This window comes from Trachypithecus francoisi, unplaced genomic scaffold (assembly GCF_009764315.1).
Source record: "Trachypithecus francoisi isolate TF-2019V2 unplaced genomic scaffold, Tfra_2.0 Lachesis_group4, whole genome shotgun sequence".
In the NCBI taxonomy this organism is placed as follows: Eukaryota; Metazoa; Chordata; class Mammalia; order Primates; family Cercopithecidae; genus Trachypithecus; species Trachypithecus francoisi.
In genome coordinates this window covers 31021503-31048231 of record NW_022681469.1, presented here as the reverse complement: position 1 = coordinate 31048231, position 26729 = coordinate 31021503, and the positions used below count along the sequence as shown (strand labels likewise).

General features: G+C 40.0%; 1 protein-coding gene and 1 pseudogene across 1 annotated transcript in view; one reads left to right on the top strand and one right to left on the bottom strand.

Moving 5' to 3' along the window:
* Nucleotides 1–26729, top strand: part of SND1 (staphylococcal nuclease and tudor domain containing 1) — a 452156-nt gene that overhangs the window by 202153 nt on the left and 223274 nt on the right. The window contains exon 12 of the mRNA XM_033195134.1: nucleotides 3183–3283. Coding sequence (XP_033051025.1) covers nucleotides 3183–3283 — 101 coding nt within the window. The remainder of the gene's footprint in view (nucleotides 1–3182; nucleotides 3284–26729) is intronic.
* On the bottom strand, nucleotides 15590–22695 carry LOC117073346 (annotated as a pseudogene).

The following is a 26729-nucleotide window of genomic DNA, read 5'->3' as shown; positions in this document are numbered from 1 at the left end:
CCTTGTCCTATTTAAAATGGGCCCTGAGGTACTTTACATGGTATAGCCACCTTCACTGTCTACCTTCTGTACACTTGTGATTTCTTGTATCATTTTTACCATGACTCCAGCTATCTTGTTGTTTTCCTAACCCTCTACCTGCTTCTAAAAGTTAGTTGTGAGGCCTTGTCTGAGGAGAGTTCCAGGGTGTATTAACTTAGCATCAAGACCACTTCTTCCCCTCCCTGGTTCTGAGTTACCCAGGCCTGTCTGTGTGCAGCCCTCTCATTCCTTGCCCTTTCTTTGGGCTATATTAACTCTGGCCAGCAGCATGCCAGGAAAGTATTAAAAACCTTTTTGTTGGAGGGCACTAGTTGTTCAATCTGCCTGTCTGATCACATTTCTCACATTTTTACTCATTTCCTGAGTTTTAGAGTAGTTGTTAAGACCCTGCAGTAATTTAAAGCTAGGTATCTAATTTTAGGAGTCACCTTTATATCTTCTTATTTTCTGTGTTGTTGTGCTATGACCACACTTCTCATAAGAATGATTTACCTTAACCTCAGCCCTTAATTGGCTTGGGCTCTGATATGGCTCCATTCTGCTGCTTCTAAAGCGTGATTCAATGGAGTGTTCAAGTGAGTGATCTGACAGTTGGAATTTTGAGGCATCTGTCCTTTTCCAGATTTCCATGTTCATTTTCAAAATGAGTTTTTGAAGAGAAGACAGTTTGAAAGGATTGTAATGGTGCTCAATAGCAGTGTGGCTGAACTCCATGCTTCTCTGCAATGTGCTGTCTTTAAGCTGATCAGTGAGAGCTGAAGATATGTTTAAAAAAGGGATTCCAGACTGTGGAAATGGCTTCAGTCTCCTTCTTCCCCATGCACCTCTTCAATGTGGGTTTATAAACCTTGGTTTTGACCCAAACCAAGCCTACACCTTCATTCTGTAAAGACATGCCCTATATGTTTGCTACAGGATACCACATCTTTATCTTCAAAGTTTTCATAAAGAAAAAGCATTGCTTAGTGTGTCCATATCCATTTATTTAGTGTATTCTAGGGTTAAACCATTTTCCCATTTTATTCTTCTAACTTCCTGCCTGCAAAATTAATTCAAAACCTAAGTATTCATCTAGTTCATTCTATCTCCCCCACCTCCACACTGCTTAACTCTCAACTAGGTGGTATTGGGCTTAATTAGCTGTATCTTTTTTTTTTTTTTTTTTTTTGAGACAGAGTCTCGCTCGGTCGCCCAGGCTGGAGCGCAGTGGCGCGATCTCGGCTCACTGCAAGCTCCGCCTCCCACGTTTACGCCATTCTCCTGCCTCAGCCTCCCAAGTAGCTGGGACTACAAGCGCTCGCCGCCACGCCCGGCTAATTTTTTTGCATTTTTAGTAGAGGCGGGGTTTCACCGTGTTAGCCAGGATGGTCTCGATCTCCTGACCTCGTGATCCGCCCGTCTCGTAGCTGTATCTTTTTGATTTACATACTGTGAAACCAATTCCAAGCATCTTTGTAATTGTTATCTTGTTTGTTCTTTTTATTTATTTATTTATTTTTATTTTTCAGAGAGATGGAGGTCTTGCTTTGTTTCCCAGGCTGATCTTGAACGCCTGGCCTCAAGCAATTCTTCCACCTGGGCCTCCCAAAGTGCTGCAGTTATAGGAGCAAGCTAGTGTGCCTACCTTGTTTGTTCTTCTTAATAACTCTTAACCTTAGGAAGCTATGACAGACAGATTATATGCAGTTTTTCTATGGAGGCAGTTCATATTTCTAAATACAGGTTTTCAATGTAGTCTGACCCAGAAAAGGTTAAAGCATTGCTTTATCATAATGTCTAGGAGTCCAACAGGAATGTTGCAGACCTCTTCTCTGTAAAGTCAAATTGCTGTGGGGCCTTATGTGTTTAGTTGTTTGACTCACATCTTTGGTTGTCAGCTTTTTTCTTTCTTTTTAAAATGGACTTTTTTTTTTAAGAGCAGTTTTGGATTAACAGGAAAATTGAGCAGAAGTTACAGAGATTTCCTGTATACCTTATGCACCCCTCCCTCCCCCAACACAATCTTCCACACCAGAGTGGTATATTTATTACAATTGTTGAACCTACCTTAACACATCATTATCATACAAAGTCCATAGGGTTTGTGCTTGGTGTTATATCATCTGTGGGCTTTGATATATGTATAGTGGCATGTATTTACCATTATAGTGTCATACAGAATAGTTTCATCACGCTAAGAATTCCCTATTCTCTGCCTATAACTCCTGGCAAAATTCCCTCTCTCCTTCTAACTCCTGGCAACCACTGATATTTTTATTGTCTTTGTGGTTTAACCTTTTCTAGAATGTCATATAGTTGGAATCATACAGTATGCCTTTTAGAATATCTGCTTTCACTTAGTAATATATGTCTAAGCTTCCTCTATGTCTTTTCATGGCTTGATAGCTTGTTTTTTTAATCACTGAATAATATTCTGTCATCTGGATATACCACAATTTATCCATTCACCTATTGAAGGATATATGGGTTCCTTCCACATTTTGACAGTTATGAACAAAGCCACTGTTAACATTCATGGGCAGGCTTTTGTGTAAGCATGTTTTCAACTCCTCAAGTAAATTTCAAGGAGCTGTATTCCTGGATCAAATGGTAAGAGTACATGTTCAGTTCTATAAGAAACCACTAAACTATTTTCCAAAGTGGCTGTATCATTTTGCATTCCTACCATCAATGAATTAGAGTTCCTATTGCTCCACACCCTTGCCTGCCTTTGGTGTTGTCAGTGTTCTGAATTTTGACTATGCTGCAACGAGCAGTGGTATCTTATTGTTGTTTAAGTTGGCAATTTTCTAATGACATATAATGTGGAACATCGTTTCCTATTCTTATTTGCCACCTGTATATATTCTTTAGTAAACTGTTTGGATCTCTTGCATTTTTAAATCAGGTTGTTTTATTATTGTTGAGTTTTAAGAGTTTTTTGTATATTTTGGATAAATGTTCTTTATTAGTTATGTCTTTTGCAAACATTTTCTCCCAGTTCGTTGCTCAGCTATTTCTTTTAATTGGTTTTTAAAATCTTAGATTCAGAAAACCAAACTGGAGTGAGCTGATCTTTCACAATTGAGCGGGCACATGTGGCTGTTAGTGAACTATGTTGCAGACTCGCAACCCTAACTCCCTTGATTCTTTATTTCCAGGTCAATGTGACGGTGGACTACATTAGACCAGCTAGCCCAGCCACAGAGACGGTGCCTGCCTTTTCAGAGCGTACCTGTGCCACTGTCACCATTGGAGGAATGTGAGTGTTCTGGCTGGCAGGGACTCAGCTGACATCTCAAGTAGCTAAGAGTTCTTTGCTCATTTGAGTCTTTCCTTCCTTTCACTCTGCTTTGCTTTCTCCTGCTCTTAACTCAGTGGTTTATAATTATGTGCCTGTGTAGCACTTTATATTTGTAAGTACTTTATAATCACTCATTAGCTAATCATATACTTTCATTGTTGTTGTTATTAAAGATTTATTGGGCTCTGTGTGCCTGGCACTATGAAGTACACATTATTACTATTAATAATGCCATTTATTGAGTATTAAGCAGGCCCTAGATACTGTCCAAAATGGTCTCTGCATATTGGTTTAGGAAGTCTAGCTATAGAATAGCAGGTAACAAGGAGGGAAGAAGAGGAGAGGTTAATTGGACATTTTCTTGTATGTAATCAGTAGATGATGAGGTCATCCTATTCTGCTATACTGGCCATAACCTGGTTAGATTCCAAGGTCTCTTGGCAACGAGGTTGAGGAAGAGTCTTTTAGGGGAAGTATCTGATAGGGGAAGGAGGAAGCCTGCTGGGCCCTGCTTCCATAGAAATATTACAACAGTCAGCCAGTCCCCAGTAGCAATTCTTACTTTGCATAAAATATACCAGTATGGTAATTGTCTCCTTTTCTGTTTAACAATCTTATATGCTATTTGTTACCAAACTGTTATTTCTCATTTCTTTTAAGGGGGCATATTGGTGGGGAAGAAAAAGGATAGGTTTGTCATCAAAACAAGGATTGTGTTACTGAAAGTACAGTGAAGCCACTTAGGAGAAGTACCTCCAAGCTATTGTAGGCCTCTGAAAGGAATGAGCATCTTGTAGCTGCTTAGCTTCATGAAAGTCTCCTAACAGGAGCCTCTTTCCCCTCATTCGTGCTTTCACATTTGGAAATGACTATTTTTAGCCACTGCTACTGATCCTATATTTATTAATATTGTTAATGTTCAGATAACAATTGGAGGTTTCATCTTTGCCAGGAGGTGTTCAGTATAGGCATTTGATGTTTACCTTTACACCATCACAGGTTTTGTTAGAAGCAGGTTCTTGACAAATCAAGTAATATTTTTGAACTGGGAAAAACTAGGACATATTTTGGTCATTCTTCTATCTGTATAAATTACAATAGTTATTTATTACCAATTTGTCACCACTTCTTAGGAGTCAGTTGTCTGCTTCCCTACTGTAGAGACCTGGAATCTTAGTATTCTATCTAAATATTTTTACTGTCACAGAAAGCCATCTCCATAGATACTGCTGCTTTTAAGTACTAGTGAAAACAACTTCACTGTTGTACAAAACCACATGTCTTTTCTTTTGGCAGGTGGCCTCCACAAATATTTAACATTCTATTAGAATGGATTATTTCATTTAGTTACCACTGAAGAATATTTTAAAAATAAGTTTACACTGCTTAAAATGAGATATTCAGGGAGTATTTTATAGTAATCTTTTTATTTTTAAGACAATTCGAGACAGATAATTTTAAATACTTTACAGAGCAGAGTGTTGTGGCCATGCTTTGTGCCTTAAAACCTTGAGATTTCCACTGTGTTTATTTTGGCTTTGACAGAGATTACTCTTTCAGCTTTCCTCTCTGCAAATGTGGGGTAGCTGTCTATTCCAGTCTAGGTTTCTATTACATTCTTGAGTCCTTGTAAGAAGGTGTCAACTCTGTTGACTGTTTAACAACACAGGTTGGTTGATCTTAATTGACAACCTACAATATCTATACTCCAGGTTTGTGCCAGAGATGATGAACTTGAATTTTCTGCTTCCCGGTTCTTGTAATTGGATTGTATGAAATATTATTTTCTTTGTGATTTCCCATAGTAAATTTTTTAGAAGTTTAGAAGCATGTACAAGTTTAGAAGAATTTTACAAGTACTCTTCTAGATACTTAAATTGTCTCCTTGGATTAGACCAGCCTGGCAGGTACCTGGAAAGCATTATGAGTTTCTTCATAGGATTGTTCATCCTGAACTATACTTTGTAGTTAAATGGGTAGGCTGCAAACAGGAGAAATGTAAGGAATTTACTGATACTGAAACCATTCTTCATTAGACTGTTGTGTCCCTGAAGATGGGGAATTTTGTATCTTATTCCCTGTTGTAGCTCTAGTATCTAGCATATGGTAGGAACTCAATGAATTTGTTGAGTGATTTGTTAACTGTATTGCAAACTGTACCTTTATGAAGCATAACTTGGATGTTAGTAGCATCTAAGGCATGACCACAGGTTTGTTTTTATCTAATTAGTACTGTAAAACTTATAACTGATCATTTTATTCTGTTTTTTCATTTTTCTTTATCATGCAGCCCCCAGAATCACAGCAGATTCAGAGAGACTCCCAGATAATTTTATTCTTTTATTTGATAATTGGAAGCTCACTGCCAGAGAAGCCATCTCTAGCAAATAGACCTACCTGCACACATTCTGTGTTCTAATCTTAGTAACCACTTCTGTTTATTTTTCTTTTACTTTGTTTTTGTTTTTATATGTCCTCTTTTTTCTGAATTTTCTATACTTTAAAAAATCTTGGCCAGGTGCAGTGGCTCACGCCTCTAATCCCAGCACTTTAGGAGGCCCAGGCAGCTGGATCACCTGAGATCAGGAGTTTGAGAGCTCTCTGACCAACATGGTGAAACCTCGTCTCTACTAAAAATTAAAAAAAAAAAAAAAAAAAAAAAAAAATTAGCTGAGCATGGTGGCAGGCGCCTGTAATCCTAGCTACTTTGGGAGGCTGACGCACGAGAATTGCTTGAACCCCAGAGGCAGGGGTTGCAGTGAGCCGAGAACGTGCCACTGCACTCCAGCCTAGGCAACAGAGTGAGACTTTGTCTCAAAAAAAACCTCCATTAATATTATAGAAAAGTTGAGGTATTGATAAAATAAGAATCTCCAACTATTTAGCTTATTTTCAGAATTAAGTTATACTACTAAGAGCCTTTTATCTTACTTAATGGTGATTTATAAACACTAGCCAGAGAAGAGTCTTTTTTAAAAAACACTACATCTTAAATATTTTATTTTCATTTTAAACATAAAAATGTGTACATATTTGTAAATCTTTGCTGTCTGGGCAGCATGGACCACCTATTTGATATCTTGTTGAATTACATAACTTCCTGTTTGAAGTGAGGACTTGAAAAACACTAATTATAGAACCTTATATTTTTGTGATTTACATCCCCCTCATCTGTTACAGTTGTCCCACACATATTTATTTTGCAGCTACTTTAAAGCCTTTCCTCTTTATTAAATTTTTTAAAGCATGTGTTATCGAGCAATGGGCTCACTGCCCGAAGTGCCTAGATGCCAATAATATGGCACTGGTTTTTGGGAAAAGAAAGGGCTTTATTGTGAGGTCAGCTGGCAAGGAGACAGGAGGCGGGACTCAATTCTGTCTTCCCAATCTGGGTGTTAGGTCAAACTTTTATGGGTTACGGAGGGGAATTTGGTGTGCAGAAGTGCTGGGAGGGCAGGTTTAACTGGAGGACTTGAAACTTGGCCATTTAGGATAAGATATGGAATGGTGGATTTTAGCACCAGATCTTTCTAGGTAACTGACCCTTTACTTCTAAAAGGATTCTGGTACTCAGGTTTTGGTCTTGTCCTGGCCTTCTTGTTTCCACAGGGAGGAAACATTGGTTCTGAGTGTTGTAGGAGATAAAACCTTTTCCTGCTGCACATGCCCTGTCTCCATGATTTGCAATTTGTGCTCTGCTGCATCTGCAAGACAACTTAAACAGTGCTTAAACAATAGAGTTAAACTGGGTTGAGCTGCCCCTGTGGTGAGAGTTTTAGTAAATACACACTCTTTGTGTGCTTGTGAGTGTTTTAGTAAATACACACTCTTTGTGTGCTTGTGAGTGTTTTAGTAAATATACACTCTTTGTGTGCTTCTATTTCAATGATATTTAATGAAGTATGTAATTAAAACAACAAGCACAACCAGTGTAAACTAGATTTGGGTACAAAAACAAATGGCTCATCTTGTTGGGACTGAAATGCTCAGGAGTTGTACAGTGGCTCTCAGTCACTCTCACCGGCATCTGCCAGTACCTTATGCTGAGGTCATAGAATGTGCAAGTCAGTTAAGGGAAGGGTTAGTAAAGACAGCGTCTATGGCTTGCATGGCCTCTGAAAAGTGCACTCTGTTCAGTCTTGAAGAAATGTGAAATTAAGAAGAAATCCTGTCTAAATTATGTTTGTTGTAATCTGTGAGCTTATACACCTACATTTAGGCCCTCACAGCACCTAGTGGCTTTCCTGTTATTAAAGAGAACAGCAGACTTCTGTAACTACAGAAGAGCTTCTCTGAAACTAGTGATTTTAGGGGACTGAGAAGAAAGAGGTAGATGAGATGGTGTCTCTTAAAGGGTTATTTCAAAGCTGAAGTTTAGATGCATTTCACTTGCAGAGAGTATGAATTGTCTGTATCTTCAATAGGGTTCATTCTAATCCTTTTTTCTTCTCGATGTATGGGAAGGAGTCACATCATAGGATGCTGGCAGGGCCTTGCTGGTGTGACATAGGCTTCAGCTTCCTATCTGTTCCCCCTGAGGAATCAATGAAAACAAGGTTCATCATTCCTCTAATAGATTGAAATTTTTTTCTGGATTAACTTCACTGTGGAGTTGGCAAGAGTTGTTATCTGTTCATCAAAACTGTTTAAATAAAAAAATATAAAGATCAAATTTTGAGTCTTTTCTCATTCTCTGGCTTCTGGGTTGGGAATTAGCTGATCGTTTTAGGCCTGGTTTGTGACATGAAGCTGTCAAGATGGCGCTTCCTGTTAATTACTTTTTATTGTATTTAAGGCACTTAAATAACTCTTCTTGTGATTTAGTCGTCTATGTAATTAGCTACAGTGATTAAAATCTCCTTCTTTCGTTCTTGCCAGAGCCTTCTTGAAGAGTGAGATTTTCTGAGGTGACCTTTCCCTGTGCTGGACTTCCCAATTACTTTGAGCTCCAATTTGGCAAACCCTTAGAATCTATTAACTCCTTGCTCATGCCTTTCTGCATATCACATTTTCAAAGAAAAGTGTTAGAAGAAAATGTGTTCACATTTAGAAAGGGGCATCTACAAAATATAACTAGGGTAAGCCACACACATACACACAGTCATTTTCACCATCACCTTACCCCTCAACCATGGAAAACTGTCACATATCCAGAAGTACAGTCACTAAGGCACTTCCCTGTTGTTTCCCATTATGTGAAGTATTTCATGATGATAGGAAACAATACACATAGCTCATTTTGTGAAAGTTAAAGAATGGCACAGAGATGGAACTATGAAAGGTGAGCAAATGAAAAGTCCTGTTTGTTTTCTGCACAAGGTCATCTCTTTTTAGACAGGTGACTTTGTTTTGTCTGTTTATTTTTTCTCATATTTTCATTCTGCTGCTTCCCTGCATTGCTCTTCTTTCTTGATGCATGCATCACCCCTGCCGCCTGCCTTGATGGCTGTCAGAGCATGAGACCTTGCTACCAGAGGTACTGTCCGAGTTCTGTGGGGGCTTGAGACATCTTAGATAACCTCTTTCCCCTAATGGTTGCCATGCAGCAGTTTCAAGACCATCTTTATGAACATCCTTTCTGTCTGTTTAGAGTCTTCGTGGATAGAGCTTACCTTTATTGTATTTGTACGAACCAGACTATTAAATTTGCAAAGAAAAGACTGCCTTTGCTTTTGCTTTTTCTTCGGTTCTAATTTGCAGGGATACTTTTTTTCTCCCAGCTGTTCTATTAGTGACTGAAGCATTAGGTTAGGTCTTATCCTTACTCCGCTAGAATAATCCTTTTTTAATCCTAGTTTGGTTTTTCTCAGTCACAGTAGGAATAAGTGTCATACAGCCCCCAGCTTTTCTGACTACAGTTCTATAGCTTTTAGGTTTTTCACTGTCAGCCAAACCTCCTATCTCTCAGAGTTTTCAATTCTTAAAACATATTACTAATACCTGACTTTCAAGCTACACTTGGGAAAAAGCAGCCTCTTGAATCGCTCTTTTCTGGCCTAGTTGTCTTACTCAGAGAAGCCCACAACATCCAGAAGTTTCTTTTCAGCACTTGAGAAAGTATGGTGACAGTGTTAATAATGACAGTGGCTCTGCCAGGAGGTAGGGTCTGCATTATAGTCAACCCTTTTTCCCCACAGATTGATGACTTATACTTTATTATAGTCAATGAAAAGGACTACTGAGCCCCCTTCTTCCCCTGCTTTGAAGGAACACAAGACACTAGAATGAGGGTTGTTTTTTTTTTCCACTTAAATCAGTAACAAACCACTAACCAACTCAACCCAAACCTTCCCCCTTCCCAAAAAGAGCAGTTTAGATTGTTTTCTGGAAATCATAGGCTGCTTGGTTAATATAATTGTGCTGCTTCTCCTGTGTTGAGTAGTAGAAGTGTGCGTATCCATTCTGAGGACATCAGAAACCTCTGTGGCATTTAGTTAACAATGCTTGAGAAAGAAGTAGTTGAATAACTAGGCCTGTCCTCTGCCAGCTCAAGCATAGCAATCATTTTAAGATACTTGTCCCATAAAATACTGTAAGAAGGAACTTGGCTGTTGCACAGGGTTCGGGATTACAGTCAGGAAAATATTGTTGAGTTTCAGACAAATCTGTCTCTTTTGTTCAGATATTTTGTGGCTGGCTATCTATGGCAACCTCATACTGCCAAGTCTTATTCCCTTAAAAATGTGGTTTCAGATTACTTTATTACCATCATTTCTAGATGGAAGTTCAATTTAGCTTCTCATAATGGCACCCTTGAATCCTGCAAATCAGCACAATCCTTTACTGAAGTATGTGAGAGCTTCTTATTTCCCCCTTTTTGCTTTTTATACTATTAGTTGAGTCGAGTGCTGAATTGTGGATGGATGACTTGAATATTTACTGCACTGATCCTTGGGAAGCTCCTCCTTGTCAGTTTCCCAAAGCATAACATGGAGAACCCAGGAGAGAATGAGGCTTTTCTCCAAATCTATTTATGTTGTAACTTTTGCTTCATGTCTTGTTGTAATGTTTCTCTAAATATTTTAAAACTTCCTTTGCATTTTTTGTTCTGTATTCAAGGAGATGTCTTCAACTTGATCTTCCAGGTTATATGCTTAGCCAGACAGCTGGCCAGCCATGCATATTGACTTATTTTCATTCATCCACACTCTCTTGTTTATTTATTCATATCACTTATTCATTTAGCCACTCACTCATTAGTTCATTTATCAAGTATTAGTAGAATGCTTGGTGTGTACTAAGGACTGTATTAGGCATCATGAATATATTGGTAATTCTAAAACTGAAATTATTTCTATGCTGATAAAATTTACAGACTGTTCTTTTAATCTAGCCCATTTTATTGATTTTTCTTTCAGCATTTATATTTAAATTTTTGTTCTTTAATTGTTCTGTCTTAATAGCACCCTGTTCTTAGTTTGTGAATACAATTTGTCTCTAATATCTCAGGGAACATTTAAAATTTAAAGAAATAGCAGCCTTGGCTGGGAGCAGTGGCTCACACCTATAATCCCAGCACTTAAGGAGGTGGAGGTGGATGGATCACTTAAGCCCAGGAGTTCAAATCCAGCCTGGGCAACATGGCAAAACCCCTGTCTGAAATTAAAAATACAAAAAAATTAGCTGAGTGTAGTGATGCATGTCTGTTAGCTACTTGGAAGGCTGAGGCATGAGAATCGCTTGAACCCCAGAGATGGAGGTTATAGTGAGCCAAGATTGTGCCACTGCACTCCAGCCTGGGCGGCAGAGCAAGACTCGGTCTCCAAAAAAAAGGCTGGGCGAGATGGCTCACAACTGTAATCCCAGCACTTTGGGAGGCTGAGGCGGACAGATCACTTGAGGCCAGGAGTTCAGACCAGCCTAGCCAATATGATGAAACCCCATCTGTACTAAAAACAGGAAAATTAGCATGGTGTGGACACCTGTAATCTCAGCTACTTGGGAGGCTGAGGCAGGAGAATCTCTTGAACCTTAGAGGGAGAGGTTGCTGTGAGCCGAGATCACAGCACTGTACTCCAGCCTAGGTGACAAAGTGACACTCCCTCTCAAAAAACAAAAAAAAAGAAGAAAGAAAAGAAAAAGAAAAAGCTGCGAGCGGTGACTCACGCCTGTAGTCCCAGCACTTTGGGAGGCTGAGGCAGGCGTATCACCTGAGGTCAGGAGTTCAAGACCAGCCTGCCAAACATGGTGAAACCTCGTCTCTACTAAAAAAGTACAAAAATTAGCTGGGTGTGGTACCACACGCCTATAGTCCCAGCTGCTCGAGAGGCTGAGGTGGGATAATCACTCAAACCCAGGAGTCGGAAGTTGCAGTGAGCCAAAAACACACCACTGTACTCTAGCCTCGGTGACAGAACGAGACTTGGTCTCAAAAAAAAGAAGGAAAAAATGAAATGACACCCTCTTCTGTTGTCTGAATTATCTGTTTCCTCTTAGATTAAATGTTGTCTTTATTTTGTTCTTTTTCTTTGATAAATCCTTAAATATTTGTAAAGTTTCATCTGCATTTATGAAGGAACAACTTTACTACTTGGGGTAGACATGGTGTTTCTCTGCAGTTAAGTAGGTCTACTTCTCTTGGACAGCTTCGTCACAAAAGCGAGTAGGTAGGCAGGTAGTATCAGAGGCAGACTTCCTTGAAGGCTGCCCTAAATAAAAACATTGAAGTAGAGGAGATTCTGGCTTGCTGGCCAAGCTCTTCTGAGTGTGGTTTCTAATTAATTACTCCGATGATGACCCTAAAGCCTACTCACTGGGTTGCTTTGTGTTTATTGATAAAGGCCCTTGGAGTGCTCTTACTTCTTACTATTTGTGCTACCATTTCTCCACTAGTCTGACCCCATCTGCTTTCTGCCTTTCAGGGTTTGCAAACTTTCTGATGTGCTGCTAACACACATTCTTGTTTTCTAGCATCATTAGGGCTTTGTTCGTGTTTTGTTTTGTTTTGTTTTGAGACAGAGTCTCACTCTGTTGCCCAGGCTGGAGTGCAGGGGTGTGATCTCAGCTCACTGCAACCTCTGTCTCCCAGGTTCAAGCGATTCTCCTGTCTCAGCCTCCTGAGTAGCTGGGATTACAGGTGCCCACCACCATGCCTGGCTAATTTTTGTATTTTTAGTAGAGATGGGGTTTTGCCATGTTGGCCAGGCTGGTCTTGAACTCCTGACCTCAAGTGATCTGCCTGCCTTGGCCTCCCAAAGTACTGGGATTATAGGTGTGAGCCACCACTCTGGCCAGGGCTTTATTCTTTTCCATATCTATCTTTCTTTTATTTCAGGGGGACCTTGTAAAGGATGGTGTTTGGACCTAAGTTCTCAGTAGATCTTGCTGACCTCCCACTAGCATTCTCTCTCTTTTCTTTTTTCTTTTCTTTTCTTTTCTTTTCTCTTTTCTTTCTTTCTCTCTCTCTCTTTTCTTTCTTTCTCTCTCTCTCTTTTTCTTTTTTCTTTGTAGTGCCATTGATGTGATAAGGAGAGGGGGCATTTGACATGGCTACCAATAAGCAAAACTTATGGGTCTTTTCTATGCCATTTCTCAGATCCCTTCTCTTTATAATTCCTGTGGTCAGCACAGCACTCAGTGTTAAGGGGAATAGGAACGGAGTTCTTGTAGATTCTTGTAACTCACAGTAGTGATTCTGCTTAAAAGGGATTTGCTCCCTTTAATTCTGAGTGATCTTTTAAAAAGTAATAAAAATTGTAGTAACATTTTCAAAAGAAAATAGGGGGAAATTGCCTGTTATATAATAACTCCTATTTTGTGGGTACTTCTTTTGAGTGCTGAGTGCTTTTTTTTTTTTTTAAAGAATATAAAATTTAGAAGCAGAAAAACTTGGACCACTTGGCATAAGGTTGAGAGGAAGTCTAAGGCAAACTATTGTTGATATTAAGATTCTATGGAATTGTTTTTTTGAGACAGGGTCTCACTCTGTCACCCATGCTGGAGTGCTGTGGTACAGTCATGGCTCACTGCAGCCTCAATCTCTGTCGGCTCAAGTGAACCTTCCACCGCTAGGACCACAGCTGAATGCCACCCTGCCTGGCTAATTTTTGTAGAGACGAGGTTTAGCCATGTTGCTCAGGCTGGTCTCGAACTCCTGGGCTCAAGCATTTCTCCCACCTTGGCCTCCCACAGTGCTGGGATTACATCATGAGCCACTGCACTGGCCTGGATATTTTTTTAAATGTAGAGTTTGGAAGTAAATAGGTCTGAGTTAAAAAAAAAACTCAGCTCTACTATTTGTTGTTTTTCCAGCTGTCAGTTAGAGATAATAATAGTATACCTCATAAGGATATTGTGGGGATTATAGGTGATACTGCATTTTAAATGTTTAGTATAGTGACTAAGACATAACAAATACTTAAGTGAGCCCTAAGCCCTCCGGGGAGCTGCTCACCATTGACCTAATTTTAAAATCTAATAGTCTCTTCCATCTTTTCTCTGTCCTCTTTCCCACTTCTCTCTCGCATGTCCAGCTATTTCTTTAAGCTCAAATTTGATTTTATATTCTGTTCTCTTTTTCTTCATCACACTTCCTGTGGCCAACTCATCCACTAATGTTATTGCTACCCAACAGATTATTTTAAGGATGAATTTAGTAAGTAGTAGCTACCCAAGGTTTAATTTACAAAACAAAACAAAATGCCTCATTGGATTATGGTTGAGGACTCTGTGGTACTAGGCCATTTTATTGTTCCGTTGGAGGCACTTTGGTTTGTATTAGTCTCCTCACATCACTTTTTCAGTTTTCATGATGGCGAATTGCATTCATTTTCCCCCTAAGTATTGAATGTATACTATGTTTCCTTAAGATAGTAATGATTGATAAGTACTTGCATGCAGGTAGAAGTAATGGATATGCATGAGTAATGCTTAATGTTTCAGGAAGCTTAACACGTATTTACCATTTAGTAGGTACACAATTTATTCTTTAATAAAAACAGTATATTGGATACCTTTCAAATCAAGAGATGTGCTAGCCAGCTACTTCCCTAGTAAGCTAGCTATCTACTTTACCTGTTTATCTGAGGTGATGAAAAGGCACAGGGATACCAAATTAGTGTTTTTGGAAATGTTTTTACTCTATCACCACCTGAAAAGGCTTACTCAAAGCCATAGTCCACGGAGCTTTTAGAATGGCCCTTCCTGCTGTGATACCTTGGTTAATTTTTCTGCCTTTAGTGAAAATGTGTTTTAAATAGGGAAACAAAAGGAACTTGGAAGGATTTAGCAAATACTGCGATCTTGGAGGTGAGTATGTGTGTTAGGGTTGGGAGATGTTTAAGAGCATTAACTTCATAAAGGGAGGTGGGCTGTTCTATCAGGTTTCCGTTGTTGGTTTTACATGGAGTCTTCTGAATTTCTAATATATCTGCTTACATATAAACTGGTATTCAGCAGACTGTTGCTTTAATGTGAGCATCTACTGTGTTCAAAATGTGGTTTATAAGCCATCACGCATTAGGTCAGTAGCAATGGGAACTATATTACAGTTCTCACACCATCCCTCTTCCTTCCCAGTGAAAAAGAGATCATTTAGTCATTGATTACAAAATCACCTTTTCTTTTTTTTACATCAAGAAGCAACTAAATAATTCATTTATTCCTGTCACCACTTTTTCAGAAATTTCCCTCTGAAATGTTTATATTGCTTCTTGTGTCACTTAGATCAGATCATTGAGTGAAGGTTGACCACAGAGTCTTTGTAGTGGTTTATTGTCTTTCAAAGCAAGGAACCAAAAATACCCCTTCCTTTCCAAAGAGAAGGAGAGAATTTCAAAGCCCTTAAACTTTTGCTGGACTTGTTTATTGCTTGTACTAGAACTATGAATCATTAAGTTAAAAAATATTCTAGTTTCCAATTCTTAGGAAAAATGTCAATACTTTTTTTTTTTTAATGTAGTTTTGTTTTCACTTAGTTTTGAAAGTGGGGTCTCTCCTTTTTTTTTTTTTTTTTGTAGCACAGTTAGGGGTGTTTACTTGGCAAGCAGAGCCCAGGCAGGGAGGCCACAGGACCCCGACAGGCACCTCCAAGGAGGATTTTCATAGAAGCGAACACTGAGGGATCAAGGCGAATCCAAAAGGGCTGTGGAGAAGTTCCCTCGCTTCTGGCCGTTAGCACAGCCAAGGCCCCACAACTGAAGGCTTTTATTGGGAAAGGGAAATTGACTGAAAAATGGCTTCCAATTTCCTTACTGCCTGAGACACTTGGACTTCTTCCACAAAGTTCAGGAAAGAAGTGCCCACCAAACTCAGCCCCCAGCAGGCTCAGGTGTAGAGGTCAAAGTCAATGCATTTGGAGTTGTAGAACTGACCACCAAGGGGGTCCAGCTTCCAGCAATAAACACCATCAGGAAAGTAGCCTTCACTCATCCAGGTCTGCATCTGGGCGCTGGTGAAGGGCCCAGGCAGCTCAGCATCCCCTGGGTTCACCCACTTATATTCCCACATCACATCCACCAGACCATCTCACGGCAACTCTGCTTCTTCTTTCTGGGTAGGGGTTGGGGTCTCCAGTTCCCTCTCCACCACTTCCTCAGTGAACATGTCCAGGGAGCGTGGGGATATGGGATTGTGGGGTCCCTAGGGCCTAGCATTCCAAACCCTTCAGCCGCATGGCCAACTATTCCCTCATTTCCTGGTGCCTGCCAAGGTTACCCCAGGCCACCATCTGGTCAGCCAACTTGGAGAGCCGGTCCAGGTGCTGCGGGGAACTTGGTCACCTGGGCCCCTTGCTGCTCCCTTTGCTTCTTCTTGGGCCCCCAGACGCCTCAGTGCCCCAACCACTGTCTCTCTAGGCAATAGGAGTTCCAAAAGTCCCTCCAAGAGGGCTTGGGCACAAGCTGTCTTCCTCTTCCAAGTCTGAGGCCTGGCATGGGGTCTCATTTCTAGAGCTTTTACCTGCAGAAGTTCTGTACTCTGTTTATGCAGTGCAAATCTAAAGCAGCTGCCACAATCTGGACCTTAGCAACAGTGACATTGGGTTTGGTCCAGTTGCTAATGGACTCTGGGGAACAAAAACACCACTCTCCTGCTCCTGTGATGCCAGCTGGCTAGTATGTGGGCCATAAACCATAATGGACAGGTAGTGGGATTCCTCTTCCTGGACGTCTTTTTCCTTTCTGACCAATGTGAAATAAAACTTACTTTGACCCTCTACCCTAAAAAGCAACATGTGCTAAAACAAGTTTCTTCTGACAAATTTGTTCTTATCTAGAATGATTAGATTTGGTAGGAGAACATAGAGTTATACTTCCAATTAGCAGTGGTTTGGTGTTTCTCTGAGTAGAATGATAGTCTTCTAGAATCTAGACTATTATAGACTATTACTTCAGTTTCTTCCTCTGAACAAAATGTTGTTTATGTATACCTGCATTTACATAAACTACAGGGGATGTGAAAATGACTCTCTGGGGCTGCCTTTCTCCATTTTGGACCTTTCTAGACCTCGTTGGTTTGACTGGTTCTGCTTTCACTGTCAGAGCAGATCATTCCAGATGCTATTATGTAATTTTCTGTTTTGGGATATGTGTTTGCTTGGGTGGGTGGTTTTGTTTTGTTGTTAAGTGATGTTTAATGTCAAGCCAATAATAAACTGGGTATGTAGGCTTGGTTTTGTCATAATGACCACAAGTTAGCTTATTTGTCCTTGTTTCCCAGAGAGGCAGAGAGCCACCCTTCCCCACCCCTACACGATGTCTACGTTTTGCAGGGGCTCTTGTCATCACAGCTGCCTAGGAAGTACAGCATGGCCAGTTGGCAGTTCTATTCTGCGGAGACAAAGAGGAGGAATCTTCTCTCTGGTTGCTACCACGACTGATTGGTTGGCTTCCTGTGACCTAAATAGAACCGGTAGGAATGAGTTTGCTGTTCCTGAAATAATACTAAAGTTTGCTCTATTCCCTTCCCAGAATTCTCAGGACCTTGTTCTTTGGGAAGGCCAGGTGATATGACACATTTATGATTCTGGGGCCTTAGGTTGTATTACATCATTCTTGGCCCTTGATTTCTTGAGGAGAGTAATATTAGCTGAAGTTTTCTGTCTGGGTAGTTTTTCACAGAACTTGATAGAATCACCTGGAGTACTTACAAAAAATGGTGATGCCCAAATTTAAAATCTAAGTACTGATGCATGGTGTTTTATCAGTGTAAATCTTCACCCCTAGAGGTTCTTGCTTTATTTGTCTGGGGTGGGGTCTGGCATTAGTGTTTTAAGTGTTGATTCTGGTGTGCACTCAATATTGTTAATCACTGAGAAGCGGAGTCTAAAGGAAACAGGAGGTGCCAAAACCAACAATCTTTTCTGCTCTCAGATTGGGTCTGCAGCATAGATACAGGTAATAGGAGGAATAAGAAAGACCTTACAGATGTTTATGTTCTCAGATCACTTTTACAACTCTGTTAATTTCTTCAATATCAACTCTGTTTGGAAAATGTACATGATGGCAGAGCAGTGGAGGGGCCAATGGGGAGATGGTTATTTCTAGCTCTGCCTCCAGGTTAAAGTGTGACCTTGCAAGTCAGTTAACCTCTTTTCCTAAGGCCCTTTGCTGGTCTTTTTTGAAAGTGGCATTAACAGTACTGTCAACATTATGCTTCCTTAATATGTGTCTTCTTGGTAATGTAAAATTCCTTCAAGCCTCTTCTCAGGTTCTTGGTAGAGGGGATTTCACTGGTGGGAATGTTTATGGGTGAGACAAGCAGTAGCAATGAAGCCACAAGTTTCCTTTTGGCTGTAACATCTAGTTGTAGATTTTCCCTTTTGTAGCTCTTCCTTCCCAGGCTCTTGATTTTAGGTGAATAGATTTGCTTGGAAGTCTGGATTTACAAAAGTCCGCTTAAGGTGCTTGTTCTTCATTAATGTAATCATATTTTACCCAAATAGTTAATTCTTAGTAATCCCCACCAATTAACTCAGTGGCCTGATTGCCATTAGCACTGATGTGACCTTAGTTGAATTGCTTATCTGAGAGAGCAGTGGTGTAGTGAAATGGTGGTATAGTGAATTTGGACCTGTAAGGTTCCTTTTAACCCTATCTGTAACTGATTTTCAAATTCATCGATTTTATCTAGCCAGCGACTGTTTATTATTACTGTTGTTTTAAAACACCTTCCTAGAAGGAATCCTTAGGCAGTAAAAGGTGTTAATCTCTTTTGTTGTCTCTCTTATTGCTAGCTAACCAAAACTGTATCTCCAAGTAATAAATATTTGTGTATCTCCAAGTCATAAATATTTGGGGTGATAAAATAAATTCAAGTATAATCATTTTTCAGGCTCAATGTCAGTTGGTGGGTTTATAAAGACTGAAACCCAAAATTAAATATCCAAGAAGCCCTAGAGTTTATGATGTTCTATTTTGAGGGATAGCCTATGTATATGAAATTAATAATGTGTATTTTGATGACCAAAGTATAATTATTTGGCAGCCTTTAATCCAAACTGATATGCGGGAGTAGATTTGCTGTTTTATGTTGATGTGCTTCTAGATATAACCCCATTTATGACCCTAGCTGTTTTCTTTCACACCTTTCTAAAAGGGGCTTTTATTCAGCCAGTAATCACAGGTATAACAAACTAGCCAGTGCCAATTGTTAAATATCTTGAATATCATCCATGTTTATAACATAATATTTTAAGAATTATATGACCTGGGCTTAGATAACCCTTCAAGGCTGCTTTTCAGGGAGAAATGTAAATCATTGTATCATGAGTTGGCAGAGAAGAGGGAGAATCAGGAATGAGTATTTCCATTTTGGTTTGGATCCTTTGAATTGGAAATATTTTCTATACCTCACCTTGCACTGTTAAGATTTGTGTGTTGAGTGTGGCTGAGAATCATTGCTTGTGAAGGGATGCTCTTCGCCTGTCTACCTGGTGTCATTCATTTGTTTTGTTTTTGTGTTTTGTTTTTTGAAACAGAGTCTCACTCTGTTGACTAGGCTGGAATGCAGTGGTGCTATCTTGGCTCACTGCAACCTCCGACTCCCAGGTTCAAGTGATTCTCCTATCTCAGCCTCCCGAATAGCTGGGATTACAGGTGCCCATCACCACACCTAGCTACTTTTTATATTTTTTAGTAGAGACAGAGTTTCGCTATGTTGGCCAGGCTGGTGATCCTGACCTTAGGTGATCCACCCGCCTCAGCCTGCCAAAGTGCTGGGATTACAGGCGTGAGCGACCGCCCCTGGCCTTATTTGTTTTTTAATCAGTGCACCATTCTATGCTATAACCTAAAACAGTAAGTAGAAGTCTGGAGGCTGTGATTTTCCCATCCAGGAACTCAGGGGAAGAATGGAGTGTATAGGCAGAGCATGGCCACGCCCACTTGTGCCACGTTTTTTTCACTGTGCTTCATCTTTAACACATTTGTTGAAGACTTTTTCACATTGATAGATTATGTCTAGCAATAAGACATCAGTATTCATTGTGGATTAGAAGGTAATCCCCACATTATTCCCCTCACCTTCTGCAGTTTAGCTTTGATTTCACTACCTAAGAGGTCTTTTTCTAGAAAGTACATGTTTTTTATGTATGGCAGCTTCAAAAGCAGGAGCTGAAGAATGCATTCACTTTTCCTAGTCTGCTAAAGACAGGGACTGTGGAAATAGAATCAGACTGTCGTTATTCTAAAACTTTTCTAGATCAAATTTATTTCCCAAGCATGAAAAGTTAAGAGCACCCTACCGCCCTAGAATATTTTGGGGGACAAAAGAAATTCTGACTTTATACCAGGAGTCTTGTCTCCCTCTTAATATGTCTCTAAGAGGTTTTTTGCCCTGGAATCCAGTGCCCTGTGATCTTAGGACAATTCACCATTTGCAGCATAATTTATAAGTTACCCATTCTCTCTTTCCCCTGTAATAACAAAATTGCTGTGATAGCCATCCAACCAGTTAAAAAAAATTCAGGTAATTCATTTCTAAATTGGAACTTGTTTCTTTTAAATCAGCCTTGTAATGTATTACAGACATCACTCTCGGCATTGGCTACAGAAGTGATTTAATGCTGGGTTTTTAATGACTCCTTCATTAATCCTGGTATTCTGGGATTTAACACTCACTGGCCTTTGACCACTGGAAATGATGGAAACTTTGGTTTCATGCATATTGGATAACACTGGGCTGTTGCTGAAGCCATGAATCTTGCCTCTGCAGTGGCATGTATGATTGAGAGTGTTGCGGATGGATGGGTGCTCTCCCAGGCTGTGCACTGCTGCTGAAGAGGTGAACAGGATATCTTTATCAGCTCAGGGTGACCTCTTCCCAGCACAGTTGCATTTGAAGCAAGAATTTGCACTGACAGCTTCATCTCCTAGATCTCTGGACTTGTGAAGTCAGGCTTCACCTTTTCAACTATTTCCTAAAAGATGCTTTCTTTGAGAACATGTCCCTTGATGTCTGTGTTTGGTTTTTTTTTCTTCTGATAAAGTCATAGAATTTTTTAGTAGAAAGACATCGATAAGACTATCTAGTCCACCTTCCTCATTTTGCAAACAAGGCAGCTAAGTCCAGGAGGAATGACGTAACTAGGCCCATGCTAATAATAATGAAAATTAATAACAACGGTGACCGCCAACATACATAATGCTTACTGTGTGCCAGGCACTATCTAAATGTAGTAATTCATTTTTTCCCCACAAAATCTTCAGGAGGTAACACTGCACAGCAAGTACAGTATCCCACACAGCTTCTTTCTGTACCTCCTGCTGCTCTTAAAAGCGGAGAAGACAGTGTTGGTTGCATTCGTTACTCTTAATGGAAACATTGCGAATGTTCCTTGGAAGCAAGGTGCCAGTTTATTTACTGTAGAGTCTTTTGGCCAGAGTGTTAATACCTTGAATAAATGCCATGTTCTTTCTTCCCTAAAAAAAAATACTGCTTAGTAAAGAGGAAGTCACCTTATCCTTAGAGTATACTCTAAGGATATATTCATATCTTCACAACATAACCTAGGACAGGGTTGAGTATTTCCATTTTGGTTTGGATCCTTTGAAACTCTTCTCCAGTTTTTGGAGTTAAAGTTTTATGGGGACACCACACCCATTTGTTTGCACATCATCTATGGCTGCTTTACCTCTTCTCAGAGGCTGTCGTATTACAGTATGCTCCCTTAGTTACTTTGTTTTGAACATATGAATTAACCAGTGCTGTATGAAGGTCATATTGGCCGAATCGTAAAACAATAGCTAAGTTTTTTTATTTTACACAAATATAGTAATTATTCCTGTGAGTGTGACCCCCTCATTACAAGCACCATGGAAAGTAACCTGTTAAAACTCACCTTAAAGAGCAGTGCTCTAAGGTATAAGTTGGCAAACTTTTCTTCAAAGGGCCAGATAGTAAATATTTTCAGCTTTGAGAGTCATATGGTCTCCCTTGCAGCTATTCAGCTCTGCCTTTGTAGAGGTAAAGCAGCCATAGATGATGTGCAAGCAAATGGGTGTGGTGTCCCCATAAAACTTTAACTCCAAAAACTGGAGAAGAGTTTGCCTGCCCTGTCCTAGGTTATGTTGTGAAGATATGAATATGTGGTATACTTATAAGACAAATGATAAAATTTCAAAGTGAGAGAAAAGTACCTCAAAAAGTGTCTCTATTGGTGGTGTATACTCCAGTGTTGAATACACCCATTCAGAGTGCAGCTTGAGCAAAACTCTTCGGAAATGTATACTTAATGATGTATAAATGTTTTAAATAAGTACTTAATTTATTTGAATGGTTAGATATTTAGTATAAATAAGAAACTTCTCCCATTTTTCTAAGTCTTCCCCCACCCGCTACCCCTGGAAATTAGGTAGCTCTTTATATGCAAGCACATTTTCTTGTCATCTTTTTCTCTTGACCCCTATCAAAGGCTCAGTTTATGAGGAAACAGCATGTTTTGGAAGTTGTTTTCTTTTTTTTTTTTTTTTTTTTTGAGACGGAGTCTCGCTCTGTCGCCCAGGCTGGAGTGCTGTGGCCGGATCTCGGCTCACTACAAGCTCCGCCTCCCGGGTTCACGCCATTCTCCTGCCTCAGCCTCCCGAGCAGCTGGGACTACAGGCGCCCACCACCTCGCCCGGCTAGTTTTTTGTATTTTTTAGTAGAGACGGGGTTTCACCGTGTTAGCCAGGATGGTCTCGATCTCCTGACCTCGTGATCCACCCGACTCGGCCTCCCAAAGTGCTGGGATTACAGGCTTGAGCCACCGCGCCCGGCCTTGGAAGTTGTTTTCAATACAATCTGATGGCTTCTCACTTCCTTCCAGTTGAGCTGTCTCTACACTGGTCGCTGGGGGTAGAACAGTTCACCACTTCTGTTTGGTGACACCAGCAACCATCCATCCACTTCTTGCCGATGGTGCTCTTCTCCTGGTTATTTGAATTTGTGAGCATGTCCTTGTTTTTCTGGGTGTCTGATTCTCGTATTTTGTTCAATGCTACCTAAGTATTGCTATCTAGAACACTTCTGAATCTGTAAAACAGCAGTCTGTCTTGTTAGAATTTTATTACTTTGCTGCCAATTTAATTTTCTGATTTCTTTCTGTTGTCTTTCTCCCTTTTTTCATTCTCACCAGTTCAGTGCTGACTAATCCTTTTCTTTGTATACATTGTCAAAGTTTTTAATGTGATCTAATTGAAGGCAGTTCCCTGCACTATGGATTTTGCTGGTCTACTAGAGTCAGTTTTTCATTTTCAGTGTGCCCCTTTTCAGATGCATCTGGAATAACAGCCACATTCCCACTCCTGAATAAAATGGGTTAGGAAAGCTTCTCATTGGCAAAGCACCTGGACTCTTTGGCAAGATTGGAGGTAAACTCAGACCAGATCCATCACCAGGAGAATGGGAGGACCAATTTTCATAGGGTGGAGGTAGACCATATGAATGAGGATGTGAGTGAACTGGTGTTATAGAAGCACCATTTATGTAAGGGATTAGATAATCTGTCATTATGCTAATTCTGGGTAACAGATGGTGGAGAGTTCTGCATCTCAACAGCAGTATTCACCATGGGGGAAATTAGCTTGCACCCAGATCAGCAGTCAGGCAGGAATTCCATTGAGAGAGAAATACTATTGATGATTACATTAGTGTATCCCTCTGAGGGCATCTACACATATGCTGGGTTCCTTCAAATTATCTGTAGTTGACATATGCTTGGCCATGGCCCTTACTAAGCTATAGGATCTCTGTCCTTCTATCTATAAAGAATTTGAGGTTAATTTAGGAAGATCAAGGTTGGAAGTAGGTTAGGAAATGTGGCTCAGAGCATTATTGCATCACACAGTTTTTCTTCAAAGAAAGATGCCATACAGATGTCAAAAACATTGTTTGTCCATCTTTGGAAATGAACTCCAGAAATGAAATGAGAAGCAGGAACTGGATGTGTTCTTTCTAAGTGCCGTACCTTATCTTTGGTACAAGATTAAACAAACAACAAAAAAAGATTTAATTAAGTCCTTTGGCTTCACATTCTCTAAGGGACTGTCTTGATTCTATAATTTTTTTTTCTCCTTTGTGGTTTTGTTGTTGTTTTTGAGACAAGGTCTCACCCTATCACTCAGGCTGGAATGCAGTGACATGATCATGGTTCATGGCAGCCTTGACCTCCTGGATCCTCCTACTTCAGCTTCCTGGGTAGCATGCCATCATGCCCAGCTAATTTATTTATTTTTATTTATTTATTTTTTATAGAGACAGGGTATCGCTATGTTGCCCAGACTGTGGTATTTTATGTGGTATTTTGTTAAATCATAACTTTATCTACCCTTTGTGTGCTGATGATTATCAGCGTTTCATTTCTCCTTATCTTTTCCCAATTTACCACATACCTGCTTTTCATATCCATTTGTATCTTACTCTCATTTCATAGCCAACATGCTTAACTCTAATGCTGATTAAAATGAAGGTTTCAAACTCCAGTGTGCCCAAGAATCACCTGTGTAGTTTATTAAAATACAACCTAGGCAGTGGGCTAGACCCAACTTTTTTAGTACTCACCAAATTAGACTCTTCTGTCAAATGAGTCTATTCCTTTTCATATCGGCCAGACACACTGAGCTTGAAGAGAAGCCAAGAACCTAGACAACTCATTTTGAAGAGCTGACAGGTTGATTGGACAACCATTAAAATGTATCACCACTTGTACAGGGAATATTCCAGATGTGCTTTAGTAGGCATAGTCATTCATATTTAATGAGTTACTAAGTTGGATTATGAGCTATGGTTCAAGAAGCATATAGCATTTTGGATTGGGAAACCTAAAAGCTAGGGGCTGCCCATCAATAATAGCTTTGATTCCCACCAGGAGCTGAAATAATTAAAGGCATTTTATCCTGCTTAGGTGTTCCTTGGGGTTTTGAGAGAAAGCAGTTTCATTAGGAAGATGGTGATTTCGTTATTTATATGTTAAAGAATTCTCTTATCAGTTCTTTCCTTCTACTCTTGCCATCCCTCCATTCCATGCACTCAACAAGGCAGATCCAAGCATTTTGTACCTGCAGGTTTTCCCCCTCTTCAAATCTTCCTGCATTATACTCCTGGATTAATTTTCCATAAATACTGTTTTAATGGTGTTATTTCACTACCATGGCTATTTTAGACTTTGACTGGTTTTGTCCACCAAGCCCCCCTGCTCAACTATATCTCTTCCCATCACTCTCAGCAGTCTGACCTCTTACTTTATGGAGTAAATATAGGGTTATCGGGAAAATGCCTTTAACTTCTTGTTCTCTCAGCTTCCAGTTTGCCGTCTGTATTATGCTTGCTTTCTTACCTCCTGCCTCCCCATCTCTGTAGACAGTTTCACCTTCTTCTTTCCAAACTAATTGTTCTGCCTACATGCTCTGGATTCCAGTTCTTTTGTTCTCCTTGGGATTTTGTGATATTGGCTATTCTCTTTTTAACTAATTTTATTTTTAATTGTCCTTCAATCTTCTATCCTATTATATCTACTTTTCTTTTTCTTGCCTTCTCTTCATAGCCAAGTTAATTAGAAGAATTAAAAGACATTTTAATTCTGTCCCATTTGCTATTCATTCCTTTACCTTCTAGCTTTGAACCTTCCCTGTCATTCACTAATACTTCCTTCAAGGAGACTTCTTAGTCTTTACTTTTACTTGGCCTCTCTGGAGTGTTTAATACTTATCTTTTTAAAATCTTGTTTTCTTCCATCTTTTCAGTATACCACACTTTTGTGGATTTCCTTCTATAAACTCTGATAACTTTTTCTCAATCTGCTTTGAGGGCTCCTTAAATATTTGTGCTTCCTAGGCTTCTGTCCTTGTCCCTCTTCTTACCACTATTCAGTCTCTGGGTGATCTCATGGCGATGCTGCTGACTTCCCTATCCCTGTCTCTAGCAGGCTTCCCACCTATATTCAACTGTTGTTCCTTTACTCAAATGATCCTGTCTTTTGACGGTGTCACCATTTACATAGTCTTTTAGTCTAGAGGTCGTGGTATCATCTTTATCTCCTCCTCACTCCCAGTACGTGATTACCTACTGGTATATCAGGTTCATCCTATCCTGTCTCTCCTCACTGCCTGGTTTATGCTGTCAGCGTAGAATAACTCAGCAGTTCTTTTTACTAGCCTATTTCTAGTCTTACTGCCCTCCAATCCATTTTCTACATTACTGCTTTAATTCTCTTTTTGAAACACACATCGGATTTTTAGAATCATTCCACAGCCTTAACGAGTGGAGTATACGAAGCCATGGTCTGGCCCCTCCCTACGTTCTCCATGTTTATATTTACATTCCCCTGTTCTCATTTACCATTCCTTTAAAAAAAAAAAGTTAAATGCATTATTATTAAACTTAGTATGCTCTCCAACCTGGAGAAAGCATCTGGTTAGCTCTTACTCATGCTTCAGAGCTTCATTTCTCAGGAAAGCTTTGCTGTAGGTACACTGTCTAAAATCTGAATTGTGCATCTTGTGTGTGTCTTCCCCCAGCACTTGGTGCTTACTTATATAATAAGACTCATAGTAGGCCAGTCACGGTGGCAAAGTACCTGTAATCCCAGCACTTTGAGAGACCAAGGTGGGTGAATCACTTGAGCCCCAGAGTTCAGGTCCAGTGTGGGCAACACGGTGAAACCCTTTTCTCTATTTTTTAAAAAAAAAAAGATTAAAAAAAGCCAGGTGTAGCAGCATGCGCCCATAGTCCCAGGTACTCAGGAGGCTGAAGTGGGAGGCTCACTTGAGCCCAGGAGGTGGAGGTTGCAGGGAACTGTGATCGCACCACTGCACTCCAGCCTGGGTAACAGAACCAGACCCTGCCAGCAACAACAAAAAAGACTCATAGCGCATACAGCACTAGGTGACAAATCCAGTATGTAATATCTTTTCTGCCTCATAAGAGGGTATTTGAGTTAAATGCTCGTGTCCTTTCCATGGCTCCCCATGGGGTATGTCTTTATTTCTAG